The 19,273-nt window shown below is 40.1% G+C and overlaps 1 protein-coding gene across 3 annotated transcripts in view; it reads left to right on the top strand.

Moving 5' to 3' along the window:
• srbd1 (S1 RNA binding domain 1) overlaps positions 1-19,273 on the top strand; it is a 319,766-nt gene that overhangs the window by 104,354 nt on the left and 196,139 nt on the right. For all 3 annotated transcript variants that reach the window (XM_063055672.1, XM_063055670.1, XM_063055671.1), the window contains exon 16: positions 16,114-16,205. In XM_063055672.1, coding sequence (XP_062911742.1) covers positions 16,114-16,205 — 92 coding nt within the window. The remainder of the gene's footprint in view (positions 1-16,113; positions 16,206-19,273) is intronic.

Raw genomic sequence — 19,273 nt, 5'->3', positions numbered from 1 at the left:
GGCGAGTACAAGGGGAAGAAAACGATATTGCTGGATTATCTCTTTTGGGAGTCAGATGTTGAACATAAAAATTAAGTAGCTAGATAAGGAATTGGATCACCATGGCATTGAAGGCTATGGGTCAGGGGTCAGGTGGGTAAATGAGATTACTACGATGGTGTGGTGAAGGGCCTGTTTCTATGCTGTATGAACTGATCTCATTAGATTGAAAATGGCTGCAAATGTTAAGAAGAGTAGCAAGTATGAAGGTTGCTTCATAAGACACATAAAACTGAATAGACTCAGCATGGGAACAGGTCCTTTGTTTCACCAGGTCTGCACTGTCATGATAATGTAAACTAATTCCATCTATCCAATCTAAACATTGTCCATATCCTTCCGTAGCCTGTTAATGTGCCTGACCAAATACGTCTTAAATGTTGCTGTTGTATCCGTTTCAACCACCTCCCCTGGCAGCACATTCCAAATATATGTCTATAGACAGTAGAAATTATTATGGGTCGTGAAGTATGGTTCAGGTATTGGACAACTATTTTGTATGTATTTTCACTGCAGAAGATGTAATGAGTTTAACAGAAATGGAAAGGAGCCAAAGGTCTCCTGGCATTCAAAGCTTAGCCATCAATATCACTGAAGAAAGCACTACAGATTAAAACCAGGCAAATCTGCTGATCCTGAGTCTGCATCCTTGATGTTCTTAAAGAGGTTGCTGTTGAAATAATGAACGTTGTACTGATGATCTTCCAAAACTCTACAGATTTTGAAATGGCCCCCAACAGATAGGAAGGTAACAACTGCACTATCCTTTAAAGAAGATGGAGAAAAAAAAACTAGGGAAATATAGAGTAGTTCGTCTGATCTCTGTTGTTGGCAGAATGTTATATTTCATCATTAATGGTCATAGCACAGGAGAAAAACCCAAACAATATCATCCTCAAGAATCGCACAATCATCCGTGCGATTAGATTCAGTCTACATTGTTTTAAGAAGCTAAATTAACGTTGGTGAAACTTTTGGTCCTCATGCTTAAGGACATGCTTCAGAGTGAGTTCAGCATTAATTCATGAGAAAAGATTTGAAGAGGTGCAATGGGAGATGAGAATGATTCTTTCATGTTGCCTTACTTATCATAAATCTCTTTATATTGCATTTGTGCCAGTGGTTGGATGTAAAGGGCTGTGATATTTACATAGTACAGTCTTATGTTCCAAGCCTACACCGGTTTCACTCCCCAGCTTTTCCTACACTACATCAACGACTGCATTGGTACTGCTTCCTGCACCCATGCTGAGCTCGTCAACTTCAGCAACTTTGCCTCCCACACCACCCTGGCCTCAAATTTACATGGTTTGTTTCCAACACCTCCCTCCCCCTTCTTAATCTCTATATCTCTATTTCTGGAGACAGCTTACGTACTGATATCTTTTATAAACCCACTGATTCTCACAGCTACCTGGACTACACCTCTTTCCACCCTGCCACATGTAAAAGTGTCATCTACTCCTCTCAGTTCCTCCATCTCCGCCGCTTCTGCTCTGAGCATGAAGCTTTTCATTCCAGAACTAAGGAGATGTCCTCCTCCTTCAAAGAAAGGGGCTTCCCTTCCTCCATCATCAACGCTGCCCTCACCTGCATCTCTTCCATTTTGTGCACGTCTGCCTTCACCCCATCCTCCCGCCACCCCAGCTAGGATAGGGTTCCTCTTCTCCTCATCTACCACCCCACCAGCCTCTGTGTCCAGCACATAATTCTCTGTAACTTCTGTCATTTCCAACAAGATCCCACCACCAAGCACTTCTTTCCCTCTCCCTCACCACTTGCTGCTTTTCACAGGGATCGCTCCATATGTGACTTCCTTGTCCATTCCGTCCCTCCCCACTGATCTCTTGCTTATCCTTGCAAGTGGAGCAAGTGCTACACCTGCCCCTACACCTCCTCTCTCACTACCATTCAGGGTCCCAAACAGTCTTTACAGGTGAGACGACACTTGTGAATCTGTTGGGGTCATCTACTGTATCCGGTGCTCCCAGTGTGGCCTCCTATATATCAGTGAGAACCAATGTTGTTTAGGAGACTGCTTTGCTGAGCACCACTGCCAGCAAAAGCAGGGTCTCCCAGTGGCCATCCATTTTCATTCCACTTCCCATTCCAACAAGTACATCCATGACCTCCTGTACTGTCACGATGAGGCCACACTCGGGTTGGAGTAGCAACACCCTATATTCTGTCTGGGTAGTCTCCAATCTGATGGCATGAACATTTATTTCTCGAACTTACGATAATTGCCCCCCACCCACCCCTTCCACCTTGCTCCTGTTCCCTGTTTCTTGTCTCACCTCCTTATCTGTCATCGTCTCCCTCAGGTGCTCCTACCCTTCCCTTTCTTCTATGGTCTTCTAACCTCTCCTATTAGATTCCCCCTTCTCCAGCCCTTTATCACTTTCACAATCAACTACCCAGTTCTTTACTTCACACCCCACTCCCAGTTTCACCGATCACCTATCGCCTGTCACCTCCTCTTCCACCCCCCCCACCCCCCTGCCTTGCTCTAACTTCTCATCTTTTTTTCCAGTCCTGATGAAGTGTCTCAGCCCAAATCGTTGAGTGTTTACTCTTTTCCACAGATGCTGTCTGACCTGCTGAGTTCCTCCAGCAGTTTGTGTGTGTTGCTTGGATTTCCAGCATCTGTAGATTTTCTTGTCTTTTTAGTATTGAAAGTTACTTTGTGCCATAGGAAATTTTGCAGGAGGCTAGCTACCAGACAATTGTTCTCAGAATGGTTTCACCGAAAACAGTTTTGATGAATCCTTACATTATCACAATCTCAGGTGGTACTGGTATTAGTATTGGTTTATTATTATCACATGTAGCAAAATACATTGAAAAGCTTGCCTTATATACTGTGCATTGAGATCAAATCATTCTACAGTGCATAACATAGAACAGTGAAAAGTACAGCACATTACAGGACCTTCGGCCCACAATGTTGTGCCGACCCTCAAACCCTGCCTCCCATATAACCCCCCCACCTTAAATTCCTCCATATACCTGTCTAGTAGTCTCTTAAACTACACAAGCGTATCTGCCTCAGGCAGTGCATTCCACACACCAACCACTCTCTGAGTAAAAAACCTTCCTCTAATATCCCCCTTGAACTTTCCACCCCTTACCTTAAAGCCATGTCCTCTTGTATTGAGTAGTGGTGCCCTGGGGAAGAGGCACTGGCTATCCACTCTATCTATTCCTCTTGTTATCTTGTACACCTCTATCATGTCTCCTCTCATCCTCCTTCTCTCCAAAGAGTAAAGCCCTAGCTCCCTTAATCTCTGATCATAATGCATACTCTCTAAACCAGGCAGCATCCTGGTAAATCTCCTCTGTACCCTTTCCAATGCTTCCACATTCTTCCTATAGTGTGGTGACCAGAACTGGACACAGTACTCCAAGTGTGGCCTAACCACAGTTTTTTAGAGCTGCATCATTACATCGCAACTCTTAAACTCTATCCCTCGACTTATGAAAGCCAACACCCCATAAGCTTTCTTAATAGACAATAGGTGCAGAAGTAGACCATTCGGCCCTTTGAGCCTGCCCTATCTACCTGTGAGGCAACTTTCAGGGATCTGTGGACATGTAATCCCAGATCCCTCTGCTCCTCCAGACTACCAAGTATCCTGCCATTTACTTTGTACTCTGCCTTGGAGTTTGTCCTTCCAAAGTGTACCACCTCACACTTCTTCGGGTTGAACTCCATCTGCCACTTCTCAGCCCACTTCTGCATCCTATCAATGTCTCTCTGCATGAGGTAGAACAAGGCAAAACAGTAACAATACAGAATAAAGCGTAAAAGCTACAGAGATTGTGTCGTGCAGGGAAACAATAAAGTACAAGATCATAAAGTATATTGTGAGGTTTAGAGTTTATTTTATTGTATAAGAAGTCCGTTCAAGAGTTTGATAAGTGTTTAGTACCACGTTTCTCCCCAGGTAGAATCTTACTGATCATTTGTAAGGTGTTCTACACTTACTGGCCATTTAAATAACAATAAAAACATTTTTGTTTTCTTGTACGTTGTGGCTGTATTTGTCATGTATGTTGACTGAATGTATTAAGCCATTCTTTAGATTGGAAGCAAGAATGAATTGAGAATTGGAAACATAATTAAGACTTTATCTCAGAGCTGCCTTTTAACTACATACAGTATTTGAGATGCAAGTGTTTGTTAGCAGTGTGAGAGAATATCATATTTACTTTTCAGGAAATATATTTGCAGTAAGTTTTTCCTTGACTGCAGTTTGATTCTATCAGGCTCCACTGGAACCATACAAGAAGCGTGAGGCAGCAAGGAAATTAATATTAACAAATCACAAACTTAATAAATTAATCAAAGAGGCTAATGGAATATTAGCAACACAAACAAAATGTTGGTGGAACGCAGCAGGCCAGGCAGCATCTATAGGAAGAAGTATAGTCGACGTTTCGGGCCGAGACCCTTTGTCCGTCCAGACAAAGAGTCTCGGCCCGAAATGTTGACTGTACTTCTTCCTATAGATGCTGCCTGGCCTGCTGCATTCCACCAGCTTTTTGCATGTGTTGCTTGAATTTCCAGCATCTGCAGATTTCCTCGTGAATGGAATATTAGTCTTATTGCAGAAATAGCATGTACCATCAAATTGTGTACAATCTTGATGCAGTGTTGTCTGGGCTTTGATTTTGCTTTGTTTCAAACCTTAAAAGGGAAGGAATTACTCATATTCACTGCAATAATGGCAGGTATGAAGGTTAGAAGCAAATGGTACATTAAATGATAGTGATAGACTATTTAGGGAGTATTTAAAATTAAGATAAATTACTTGTATATCAGGTTATCAATTAATATTGTGCGAACAGTTAAATCCTACTAAAGTTCAGATTTACAGAGGATCTAAGTGACTGACAGAATAGCATCATTTCAATGATTGTCCTAATCCTGTTCCTCAATTACTAATTGCCCCGGCTGCTGAATTAGACATTTAAATCCAAACGTATTAGAAGTTAGAATTAGAAGTTGCATGTTTTGAGCATTCAAATCAATCTTTAATACATGTTTCAATATCCTACTGCAGCGTTGTTTATGCTGAGTGTTTTGCCCAGATTTTTATAGGTTAGTAATACTTCTGTCAGCAGTCTAGAAAGGGGACTACATATTTTTGATTACATCATGGAATTTGATATAGAAACAAACAAAAATTACAATCAGCAGAACTGAAGGCAATACACATTGTATATAATGCTTGATATTGTACTTATTTGGATGAGAAGGAAATGGAGGCAAGACACTATTTTCCCTGTTTTCATCTCTCATGCCTTTCCATCCGCATGGTCATTTGACTCATCTGTTCTAAAGTAAACTGTTCATGAAACTCAAAAAAATGATAGACTAATTATATTCACTGTGTCTTTTATACCTTAAAGTTTTAGTGCTATCAAAACTCAGCATTTTATTCCTCTAAGTATCAGCTAGTCTCAGTAACGGAACTCCTTTTTGTCAGAAGGCTGTGTCATGGTTTTATTCTGCATGTAATCGAGGTTGACATTGCAGTACAATTCTCTGAAGAGATGTTAAACCAAGGTTCCATCTGTCTATTCAGGTGAATATCAAAGGTGGCACTCTTTGAAGGAAAGTGGGGATTTTTTTCTGATGTTCTGGCTAAGATTTATTCCAAAAAAAAATGTCAAAACACAATTAACTCTACTTCTAAAGTAATTTATTAATTACAAAACATTTGAGTTCCTTTATAGCTGCAGGTCTTTTTTCGTTTTCAAAATTTAAAAATGCTTGCAGTAATTAAGTGGTTAAAGTTAAGTCAGGCGAATGTCCTTAGAATATGAACCTTGAAATGAGCAGTAAGAGTACTGTGTATATCTTTGAAAAAAATCCTGTGTACCTCATTTTTGTGAAGTCTATAACAATAAATATTGCATGGTTATGAATGTAGTTTAGCCAACAGATCAAATCTTACTGGATGTTCTTGTATGTGTACAATACTTTGATAGATATAGATCTTGCATCTTGTGTGTATTGTGATTATGGATTAGCAGAATCTGGAAATCTTCATTCACAAGACTTGAGTATAAAGTAAGTCAAAGTTCATACTTTGACAGCCATTTGAAATAATTTGGCAAGTAAAGGAAATTTCTTATCACCACCATATGGCAAAATGTTATAAATTTGAAGAGCATACATGTACAGAGAGCACTTTTGGCAATATAAAATGGGTAAATTGAAAGTTGAGTTACATAGAAACATAGAAAACTGAGTTTAATATAATTGAACAAGTCAGAAGAAAGATTGCAATATTAAAGAAAAGTTTTTTAAAATTGTTTCCTCTATATACAATAAAATTATATTCGTTCCTAATAATTATTGAGAGAGGAATTCATCTGCCATGTTCTTATAACTAATTGTGGCTGATGCTAGTTAGAAACTGGTAACAGTCTTTTGCCCCAACGAAAGACACAGCATAGTGTCCCAAATGAGCAAAGGGAATCATCGCTATTTTCTCAATTATTTTTTATTCTTTAGGAGGTGTCCGAAATAAACAGCTACCCTGATTAACTGATGGCCCATTTAACTGGGAGTCCACTGAAAATTAATTTCAAGTTTTGTGGCATAAGTCTTCATAAAGCCTGAAAGTAGCTATTTTTGGCAATTTCTATGTAATCAGTTGTTTTACTTAATGCAGATTTTAATTAGCCATTTAATTCTATGTTATGTTGTTTGATTTCACCGTTGAGCAGCATTTTAAATATCATACCTGTGCTCATCTCCTCCTTCCATTATGCTCCAAGAATCTATAAATGTAACTTACTAATGGTCTAAACTTTGATTTTTCACATTTGTGTTACATGAAATTTTAAAACAAAGGTTGTTGTAGTGAAACTCCTGTTCAAATCTGTATTTTAATTTAATATATTGCATACACACCATTTGATTACAATGGAAATGTTCCAGTTTTAACACATTAAATCACTTTAATTATAAAATATTGCTTTTTGAATAACAAGACCTGATTTCTTGGAAGTAAACTTTCTCTGTATCAGCAATTTACTGCTAGAGACGTTCATTTCAACAGATTTGGAGTCTGGAACAAAAAGGAATTACATTCATCACACTGAATTGTAAGTAATTGTCAGTCGATATGTAACTCTGTGAACGTAAAGCTGACAAAACACATACTGGGGCGGCATGGATAGCAGGATGCTTTTATACTGGGTTCATTTCCTGCTGTTACCTTCAGGAGCTTGTGCATTCTCCCCGTGACTGCATGGGTTTCCTCTGGGTGCTCTGGTTTCCCCTCACATTGCAAAGATGTACTGGTTGGTAGGTTAATTGGTCATTGTAAATTGTCCCATGATTAGGCTAGGATTAAATTGGGGTGTTGCTGGCTGGGGTGGCTCGAAAAAGAAAATAATAAAATAAAACATTCAAGCACTTGATGTAAACAACTGAATGACTGAGAGTGTGTAATTCAACTATTATAAGGCATTAAAAAAAAGTTACAATACCCTTATAACTACAAACGTAGATAACAGGCATAGTGTTGTATAAAACTCTTAAAACCCATTCGTGCTTCTTGAAAGTGAGTGTTTGAAAATGGGCATTATTACTTCACTCAATTTAAAGCAAGGGATGTGTGGTGTTGGGGAAAATCTGTTTGCAAAGAGTTTCAGCTTGGTTTCGGGTGTGACTAGATTTAGCATCAGAATTGAGAAACAAAACTGTGGTGTGATTAAGAGCAACTGTATTGTGCCTTTGGAGTTCTGTCATCACCTGCATCTTTTCAGTCAGGAAGCATCTGCTTCCCATTGTAATTTGCTAATGATTTTTCTCTCTAACTGCATTCTTATATGCAGGTATCAGTAGATATTTTCCAGTAAACTGTACTTACAAATTCTCTTACAGATGACTTTTATGTGCTGACACAAAAGCTATGGGCAGACTATGTCTGAGGCCAGACCACTGGCTTTGTTAGGAGAGGTCCTGTTAATACAATGCGTCATTGCGGTTGTAGTGCCTGATTGAACTTTATAATATGAACCACACTGTGTTCTGACATGGTCAAAAGAATGTCTTTTCAACTTTGCGCAAGCTTGACGTGACTCCATCAACAGCACATTCACTGGATTCGTGAAATTTCCCATTGTTACAGATTTGAGCTGTCAATGATGCTGTCAGTTTATTTGCTCCAATAGACTGTTTGCTACATTAGTCTACCACTGGAGTTGCCTTTTAGTGCATCCATTTACTTTGTAGTCATGAAACCCAGCGATAAAACTTTCATGGCTCAGATTTGTTTTTTGTATCTTTCACCCTTCTGACTTGTCAGAGTAAAGACTAAGTGTGAACTGTGAAATTACTCTTTATAGTTGTGTCACCCTTCTGAGACAAAAATCGTGTTAGGATTTACATGGATCAATCTGTATACATAACTTAATTGTAATAGTGCAACACAAGTTGAACCTCTTCTTGGGAAGTGGGGCCGGGCAAGTGGGGGAGCACTTTGGGACCAGCCTCTATAATTCTATTAGCTTTGAAATAAATATGGACAAAGATAGCACTGATGCAAAAGTTGAAGTTCCTAACCAGGACCAGGCTGATTTTGAGAGCATTCGACAGGAACTTGCAGAGGTTAATTGGTAAAGGCTGTTAGCAGGTAAAGGGACATCCACCAAATGTGAGGCTTTTAAATGTGAGATAGGGAGCGAGCAGGGACAGCATATCCCTGTTGGAATGAAGGCTAAAGCTGGTTAGGATCAGGGAACACTGGTCAGAGAAAAAGAGGCATTTGTCAGGTATAGGCAGTCGTAATCAAATGAATCTCTTGAGGGTTATAAGGGATGTAGGAGTGTACTTAAGAAGAAATCAGGAAGGAAAGAAGGGAACATGAGTTATCCTTGACAGATAAGGTAAAAGAGAATCCTAAAAGATATCTAAGTATATGAAGAGCAGAAGTGTAATGAGAGAGAGAATAGGTCCCCATAAGGATTGGTGTGGTCTTCCATGTGTGGAGGAAAGTGAGGTGGCTGATGTCTTCTCATTTGTATTTACTGTGGAAAAGGTCAGGAAAGCTTGGGAAATATGTCCAGAAACATATCGATATTATAAGAGTATGTGTTGGTAGTCTTGAGGTGCATTACGATGGGTAAATCCTTGTGGACATGTTGGAAGCTAGAGAAGAAATTGCAGGCAGAGATTTTTCTACCTCATTAGCCACAGGTGAGGACAACTGGAGAGGTGGCTAATTTTGTGTCTTTAAGGAAATGATGAGCATAACCTCAGTGGTGGGAAAGGATGGAACCAAGAGGATTGATGGAGGGCAGGGCAGAAGGTGTTACCGACATGGACTTCAGCAAATGTTTTGACGCGGTCCCACATGGTAGGCTGGTCTGGAAAGAGATCACATGGGATCCAAGGTGATCCAGACAACTGGATACAAAATTGGCCTGGAAGATGGAATCGGTGGATTGTGGTGGGAGATTGTTTTTCAAACTGGAGCCCTGTAACTAAAGTTGTGCCACTGAGATTGGTGCAGTGTACCGTGTTGCTTATTATATATATGAATGATTTTGCAAATGAAGGTGACCTAATTAGCAAGTTTGTGAATAATCGCAAAATTGTTGATGTGGTGGACATTGTAAGGTTACAACAGGACTTAGATCAACAGGAAATGTGGATAAAGGAATGGCAGACGGCACTTAACTCAGACAAGTGTGAAATATTGCATTTATGGGAAATCAAACCTGGGCAGAACATAATAGTAAATGACAGGGCACTAGGGAGTACTGCAGAACGGAGAGATCTAGTGAGAAAGATATAAGTGGCGACACAGCAGACAAGGTGATGAAGAAGTTGTGGAGCATGCTTGTATCAGACGGAGTATTGAGTACAGGGGTTTGGCATGTCACATTACAGCTGTTCAAGACATTGGTAAGAACTGTGTGCAGTTCTGGTCGCCATATTGAAGGAAGGATATGCAGAGATGGTGCAGAAAAGATTAATAAAAATGTTAGTAGGATTGGAGGGCTTGAATTATAAGGAAAAACATGTTAGGTTGGGACTGGAGCAAAGGAAGATGAGAAGTGACCCTATGAAAGGGCATGAATAAGGCAAATGGGTTACCGTCTTTCCAACAGGAGGGTGCCTAAAACTAGATGGCATAGTTTTAAGTGAGAGAAAAAAATAAAGAGCATTTAAGCAATAGGTTTCCACACAGGGTAAATGAAGTAAAGTGGCAGAGGCAAATACAATATACATTTAAAAGGTGCTTGGACAGGTTCAATGGCATTATAGCCCAATGCAGGCAAGTAGGACAAGCTCAGGAAAGTACCTTAATTCACCTTGAACAAGTCAGTACAATGGGCTTTTTCTGTGCTATATAGCTCTGGCTCTTTGTTTTTTGGATCACCTGATTAAGCTAATAGAACCTTTCATTTAATTGATAGGGGATAACTTATACTGAAAATATTAAGCTGCATCTAACTTTTTTTAATGATTTTGTTTATAAGTAGTTTAACTGCATAATATGGCTTGCTTTTCTCCAGACTATTAGATATCAGAATACTTTTTAATGAAGAACTTCCAATTTATACTGTTGAATTTCCTTGGAATAAGTTTTTTCAAATAGCACTGAAGCATATCAGTTCTGGAGGAAATTGTAAACGTTACTTCACTCTTTAAAAAGAGAGGGAATCAGAAGAAATTTTAAGCCCATTAGCCTGACTTCAGTAGTTGGGAAGATGCTGGAATCCATTAAGGATGAGGTTTTGGAATACGTGGAGGCACATGATAAAATAGGCCTAATTTAGCATGATTTCCTAAGGGGAAATCTTGCCTCACAAATCTGTTGGAATTTTTTGAGGAAATAACAAGCAGGATCGACAAAGGAGAGTCAGTCGATGTATACTTGGATTTCCAGAAGGCCTTTGACAAGGTGCAGCACACAAGGCCGCTTAACAAGATAGGGCCCATGGTCTTACAGGGAAGATTCTAGCATGGATAAAGTAGTGCCTGGTTGGCAGGAGGCAAAAAGTGGGAATAGAGAGGGCCTTTTCTGGTTGCCAGGTGGTGACTGTTGGTGCTCTGCTTGGGTCAGTGTTGGGACCATTTTTTATGTTATATGTTAATAATTTGCATGATGGAATTGGTAGCTTTGTTGCCGAGTTTGGGGATAATATGAAGATAGGTGGAGGAGCAGATTATGTTGAGGAAGCAGGGACTCTGCAGAAGGACTTGGACAGATTAGGAAAATGGTCAAAGAAGTGGCAGCTGAAATGCAGTGCAGGGAAGTGTATGGTCACGCACTTTGGAAGAAGGAATAAAGGCATGGACTATTTTCTAAACGGGGAGAAAATTCAGTGTTCAGAGGTGCAAATGGACTTGGGAGAGTCCCTTTGCACTATGAGTAAGCTATTATCAGAGTATTGCGAGAAGTTTTGGGCCCTTATCTACAAAAAGATTTGCTGGCATTGGAGAGGGTCTAGAGGAGGTTCACAACAATGTTTCCAGGAATGAAAGGATTTACGATTGAGGAGCTTTTGATAACTGTGTGTCTGCACTCGCTGGAGTTTAGACAAATGAGGGGGCATCTCATTGCAACCTATTGAATATCGAAAGGTCAGGATAAAGTGGATATGGAGAGTGAATGTTTCATATTGTGAGTGAGTCTTGGACCAGTGGGCGCAGCCTCAGAATAGAAGGATGCCCATTTAGAGCAGATGAGGAGGAATTTATTTAGTTGGAGCGTAGTGAGTCTGTGGAATTCATTGCCACAGAAGGCTGTGGAGGAACACAGATGCTGTCAATGACATAAGTCATTTGATACATTTAAAGTAGAAGTTGATAGGTTTTTGATTAGTCAGGGTGTCATAGGTTATGGAGAGAAAGCAGGAGAATAGAGTTGAGGGGGGTAATAAATCAGTCATGATGGAATTGCAGAGCAGACTCAATGGATTGAATGGTCTATTTCTGCTCTTATGTCTTATTGTCTTAATTGGGGCATACAAATTTTGTGATAGCAAAATACTTTGTAGATCATTAAATCTCAAGAATTATTTCACAAGTAATAATTATAAATACATTTCTAAGATTAAAACAGAAAAACAATGGAAAGTATTGCAATGAGGGGTGACCTCATTGAAATTTATTGAATGGTGAGAGGCCTTGATGGAGTAGATGGGGAGAGGATGTTTCCTGTGATGGGAGAGTTTAGGACCAGAGGGTCATCCTTTTAGAACAGAGATCGGGAGGAACTTTAGCCAGAGACTGCTGAATCTGTGGAATTCTTTTCCACAGACTGCTGTGGAGGCCAAGTCTTCATGTATATTTAAGGCAGAGGTTGATAGATTCTTGATTAGTCAGGCCATGAAGGGATACAGGGAGAAGCCAGGGGTCTGGGGCTGAGAGGAAAATTGGATCAGCCATGATGAAATGGTGAAGTACAGTCAATGGCCCAAATGGCCTAATTCTGCTTCTATATCTTATGGTCTTATGCCAGTTCTTAAAGTGTTTATTCTTAAATGTTTTTGTAATACAATTAACCAAAATATATCTTTAGTTTTAATCAGACCTTGACATTGTTGGTGATGAGGACCTTTGAGAGGTTGTCATGGCCAGAATCAACACCTACCTAAGCAAGCACTTGGACCACAATACTGCCACAATAGGTCCACAGCAGATGCACTGTCCACTCAGCCTTCGATCACCTGGGTGATAGCAATACTTAGGTCATGCTGCTGTTCAACATCGTCATACTCACAGTACTAATCTAACAAACTCCAATCAGTGCCTGGGCCTTTATACCTCCCTCTGCAACTGGATCCTTGGCTTCCTCATCGGGAGACCACAGTCAGTGGAGATGGGAAATAACGTCCCCTTAATGACAATCAACACTTGCACACGTCAAGGATATGTGCTTAGCCCACTGCTCTATTCTCTGTACACCCCGACTGTGTAGTTAAGCACAACTTAACATCATCTATAAATTTGCAAATGACACAGCTATTATTGGTAGAATATCAGATGGTGATTAGGATGCATACAGGAGCGAGCTTGATCAGCTGATTGAGTGGTTTTGCAGCAACAATTGTGCATTTAACGTCAGTAAGACCAAGGAACTTCAGGGAGGCAAAGTCAGCGAAACACACAGCAATCCTCATCGCGAGATCAACAGTAGAAAGGGTGAGCAATTTCAAGTTCCAGGGTGTCAGCAGCTCTGAAGATCTATTTTAGGTTCAACATGTCGATGCAATTACAAAGAAGTCACAACAGCTGCTGTATTTAATTAACAGTTTGAGGAGAATTGGTATGTCAACAAAGACAGTGGCAAACTTCTTCAGATGTACCATGGAGAGCATTCTAACTGGTTGTATCACTGTCTGTAACGGAGGGGCCACTGCACAGGATGGGAAAAAGCTGCAGAAGTTGCAAACTTTTTGGGCACTAGGTTAAAAAGTTATTCAGAAGGTGGGAACCATCGTTAAGGACCCCCATCACCCAGAAGATGCCCTCTTTTTATTGCTACCATTGAGGAGGAGGTACAGGACCCTGAAGACATGCACTCAATGTTTTAGTAACAGCTTCTTCCCTACCACCATCAGGTTTCTGAATGCACGTTGAATTCATATGCACTACCTCATTTTGTTTTCCTTTGACTTCTTATTTCTTTCACTACTTGTTTAATTTTTATAAAATTTTATTGTAATCGATAGTTTTTTGTTATGTATTACAATGTACAACTGCTGCAAAACAGCATTTCACACCATATGCCAGTGATAATTAAACCTGATTCTGATAGTTTATCTGATTTACTAAATAATAGAAATAAAATTACGGTATTAGATATCAACTTAGCAGCTGAACTTCATGGCCACTAGGTGGCAAGAGTGTCACAATAATATAACAATGCGTGTTTCTTTTTAAGACTGAAATGCTGAGCAAACGCAGGTTAAAATGACAAGTCATAATAGTAAATAGGGGACGTAGTAAAGATATTGCTCTCTTTCTTGCGTGGTCACTTCCCTCCCTCTCTCCCTTCCCCTCTGTCTTTCCTTCTCTCTCATTCCATTCCTCCTTCCCTCCCCCTACCCCGAGGGCTCAGCAGAGTGTAAAGTATTTAAGACTTGGAACAAAATGGACATCTTAAGATGGATTGCATTTAAAACTTAATCCTTTCCAGGTTTTGTTTTCAAATCTGATGTTATTTTTATTTTAGATTTGTGTTGAAGTAAATAAAAAACATTTACGAAGTGTTTCTTTTTATTAATTTATATCTTCATCAACTTGCGATGTGTGTTAAAGTTCTTTTTAAAAATATTGTTCTGATCCATTCATTGGAATGTACCAATGACCAATCATTTATAAAAGCAATTGCAGGGGCAAGGTTGGAAGCAAGTTATTTAATTTTCCTCACTTAATTTTCTTCTGAAATTGCTGTTTCACATTACAAACCCAAACAATGCCCAGTGCTTTAAGCCAAAGTGTTTGTATCTTGATAGTGTACCAGGACATTGTTGGCTCCCACACATCACTGCTATGGTACTTGGTGCATTTATGCACTGAAATATCAGCATTTCCATTAATGGTATTGCAGGGGAAAATGGTCAACTTAGTTGTGTGTAGGCCCTTAAGACTACATGCCGCACTTGCAGTATTCCCAATGGTATTGGGCCCCATATCTCAGAAAGGTTGTGTTATCATTGGAGGGTCCAGAGGAGATCCACGAGGATGATTCTGGGAATGAAGGAGTTAACATGCAAGGTGCATATGCCAGCTTTGGGCTTGTACTCACTGGAACTTAGAAGAATGTGGGGGGATCTCATTGAAATCTACCGGATGTTGAAAGGAGTAGATAAGGTGGATGTGGAAAGGATGTTTCCTGTTTTGGGGGTATCCAGAACCAGAGGGCACAAGCCTCAAAATTGAGGGGTGACTTTTTAGAACAGAGCGAAGGAGGATTTTTTTGTTTAGCCAGGGAGTGGTGAATCTTTGGAATGCTCTGGCATAGACGGTGGTGGAGGCCAAGTCTGTGGGTACATTTAAAGCAGAAATTGATAGTTTCCTGATCAGTCAGGGCATGAAAGGATATGCCCGAAAGGCAGGTGTATGGGGTGGAGTGGGATCTGAGGTCAGTTATGATGGAATGGTGGAGCAGACTCGATGGGCTGAATGGCTGAATCCTGCTCCTATGTCTTATGGTCTTAAGAGGGCCACGTAGACAGTTCATTGTTTACTTTGGAAATTAAGGGAAAGTGAATCTATGGAATTTTTATTTATTGTGAACTGAGCAGCACAATGAGAGTTCTCAGACACCACTACACCTGCCTAATGCTGATACAGTATTCACAAGATGACCAAAACCTTGTTTTCACTACTGGAGCTAGTAAGGGTGAGTCATGTCTTGTGTTCCAGGGTGGAGTGAGTGTTCTTAGCACAGAAGCATTCCATGGTTTAGAACAACGAGGCAATGTTGCAGCTCTATAAAACTGGCTAGATCACACCTTAGAGTACTGTGCTCAGTTCTGTTCACCTCGTTATAGGAAGGATATGAAAACTTTAGAGGGGATGCAGAGGAGATTTGTCAAGATACCGTCTGGACTAGAGAATATCTTTTATGAGGAAAGATCAAGTGAGCTAGGGCTTTTCTCTTTGGATTGTTGAGAGGTGATCGGATTGATAGAGGTGTATGATATTATGAGAGGCATAGATAGAGTGGACAGCGAACACCTTTTTCCCAGGTGACAATGGCTAATATCAGAGGACACTTGTTTAAGGAGAGTGGAGGGAAGTTTAGAGGAGATGTCAGAGGTAGGTTGTTTACACAGAGTGGTGGGTGTCTGCAATGCACTGCTGGGGGTAAAAGAGAACATTTAAGAGTCTCTTGAATAGGCACATGGAAGGAAGAAAAATGAGGGGTTCTGGGCTCTATAAAAGGGAAGTTTTAGATTGATCATGCAGTTGGTTTACATTGATCAATGCAACTTTGCAGGCCAAAGGTGCTGTAATGTGCTATATTGTTCCATGTTCTAAGCAATCTTCATGTTTATTAAAATCTTTTTTAAAAATAACTTTTACAGTATTACCAATGAAGCTGGTGCCTCCATATATAGTGTTAGCCCAGAGGCTGCAAAAGAGATGCCCAATCTGGATCCAAATCTCAGAAGTGCAGGTGAGCTAAATTCCAATTCATTTGTGTAAAAGTCTACATTTAGCTAATTAAACATTTAGATTGCTGGCTTTATTTAAATATAATTTGTATCACATTGCTGACACAAATCAAAAGCCAAAATTCCAATTTAATCTAAACAAGGGGTGCACTGTTTCCCTCCTTCAAAAATTTACTAGCAAAACTACATTTCCAGTAATTGAATTTTCTCAGTACAGTTTTCTGAGTTGGCATTTTATTCAAATCCTTCATGCTGATGTGCAGTTTTATCAGGACTCACTGAAAAGTAATTGAGAATAGCAAATCATGTCTTCATTTTCCTTTTACTAAACCTGACTGATTGTCCAGGCTTTCCTTCTCAGTACCTCAGTGGCTCCATTCCTTTGAACTATTGAGGGAATACAGTATTAACATCTTGCTAAGAGTATACACTTAAATTTATTCTGGCCTATTTTAATCCTTCATTCTACTTGGTTTATTCATGATCTATTATGAATATTGTATATGTTGCTTTACTTCATTTTAAATTGTAATCTTTAGGATATTTTGTAACTATTCTAAATACTTCATTACATCATTTCAATATTGCACTGAAGTTACCTTTATCATTAACTTAGAGCCTAACCAATCATACAGTTGATCATTGGACCACCACAATATTTTCCATTAACCATTGGGATGTAAAACAAGATCAGAAATATTCACTGATTTTGACTACTAATATATTTGCCACTTAATACAATTAAAGCACCTTCATTTTGATATACCTTTTGAGTCAAATTTGTAAAAAATTTTAACTATTTGGATGTGATTTCATTGCGAAAATTGTTTTTCTGTGCTGTAGTCACATTTTAGTTGGATGAATATTTTCCCAATCAAATTTTCAATTAGTGACTGGGATGGAAATGAAACACTGTAATTATGGTTTCCTGTTCTTGCTGATGCCCACATGTGAATTAACAGAAAAAAATGTAATTACATGCATCCCAATATGCTGTGCTAGGGATCTTACAGAAATCATACAGAAAATGGATAGGCAGCTTCTTCGTTCTAGATTGTATAAATTTGTCTTAGTACTTACCAAATATACGTACATCTTGTGCTAACCATACCCTTACCTGCAGGTATTATCTTTCATTTTGTGGGAAGCTTACAGTATCCCAATTTGTAACTGCACAGTATGCAGTAGTGTTAGAAAGTTTATGAACCCTGTAGAGTCTTCTCTATTTCTGCATGAATATGACCTAAAATGTGAGCAGATCTTCATGCAAGTCGTAAAACTAGATAAAGAGAACCGAATTAAATAAATAACACAAAAACATTATACTTGTTCATTTATTTATTGAGAAAAATGATCCAATATTACATGTATTTGTTGGAAAAAGTATGTGAATCATTGCTTTCTGTAACTGGTGTGACCCCCCTTCCTGTACAGCTATAACTTCAACCAAACATTTCCAGTCACTGCTAATCAGTCCTGCTTATCGGCTTGGAGGAGTTTTAGGGCACTCCTCCAAGTTGAATTGCTTCAACTCTGGGATGTTAGTGGGGTTCCTATCATGAACTGCTTGTTTCAGGTCCTTCCACAACACGTTCTATAGGATCAAGTTCAGACTTTGACTTGGCAATTCCAAAATACAAATTTTCTTCTTTTTAAACCATTCTGTTGTTGATTTACTCTTGGATCATTGTCTGATTGTATTATCCAATTTCTATTAAGCTTCAGGTGAAGGACTGCTACCTTAACATTTTCCTGTAAAATGTCTTGATACCATTTTGAATTCATTGTTCCCTCAATGATTGCAAGCTGTCCAGGCTCTGAGGCAGCAAAGCAGCCCCAAACCATGAGGCTCCTTCTACCATGCTTCACAGTTGGGATGAGGCTTTGGCGTTGGTGTGCAGTACCCTTTTTCCTCCAAACGTAGCGGTGTGCATTTCTGCCAAAAAGCTCAGCTTTTGTCTCGTCTGTCCACGCGACATTGTCCCAGGAGCATTGTACAAAGTCTTTTGCAAACTTGAGACATGCAGCAATTTTTGTTTTGGAGAACAGCGGTTTCCTCCATGATGTCCTTCCATGAACAGCCTTCTTGTTCAGTGTTCTTCTGACAGTGGACACATGAACAGAGACTTTAGCAAGTTCTAGAGATTACTGCAGGTCTTTTGCTGTTACCCTTGGGTCCTTTTTCACCACCTTCAGCACTCAACATTTTACTCTTGGTGTGATCTTTGCAGGATGCCCACTCTGAGGGAGAGTAGCAACAGTACTGAGTTTCCTCCATTTGTAGACAATTTCTCTTAGTGTGGACTGATGAACACTCAGGTCTTTAGGAATGCTGTTGTAGCCTTTTCCAACTTCATGCATCTCTACAATTCTTCTAAGATCCTCTGAAAGTTGTTTTGATCGAGGCATGGTGCACATAAACAGATGTTTCTTGAGAAGAGCATCATTTCCCGACCCTCCAAGCAGACCATTGCCTTTGTCAGAGCTGGGGAACAGCCTATACCTGCCAAAAGAACATCTGCAGGCATTCTGACCTCTGCAAGGGACTGGCAGCTGTTGGTGGACCTCGAAGGGCAGCTGAAGTTCCCCAACCATATTGCAGCCACCACCCTGCGACCAGACATTGTCCTAGTGTCTGAGTCTACTAAGCAAGTGGTGCTGCTGGAGCTGACAGTCCCATGGGAAGATAGCTTGGAGGAGGCCTTTGAAAGGAAGCTCTCCAAGTACGCAGGACTGGTCAGCAACTGTCAGCAGGCTGGATGGAGAGCGAGGTGTCTCCCAGTGGAGGTTGGTTGTAGGGGATTCGTAGCCCATTCTTTAGTTAGAGCCTTCAGCATTTTGGGCATCGAGGGAGAGAGGAAGAAGATGCGGCAGAGAGGGCCTCAAGATGGCTGTGGCTCAAAAGAGGGGAGCCATGGAGTCATAAGTAGCTAGCCATCTGGACGCAAGCTGGGGTCTGATCAGCCCCGGCTGGGTCACCTGGAGGAGGTTGTATGATGTTGAAAGACCCGAAACACCCGATGATTCCAGGAACATCACTGAAGATGTGTCGAGAAGCATCAATAGATGT

The sequence above is a fragment of the Mobula hypostoma genome, chromosome 8 (assembly GCF_963921235.1).
Source record: "Mobula hypostoma chromosome 8, sMobHyp1.1, whole genome shotgun sequence".
Taxonomy (NCBI): Eukaryota; Metazoa; Chordata; class Chondrichthyes; order Myliobatiformes; family Myliobatidae; genus Mobula; species Mobula hypostoma.
Note: the sequence above shows the minus strand (reverse complement) of the source record. Positions and strands in the feature narration are given on the sequence as shown.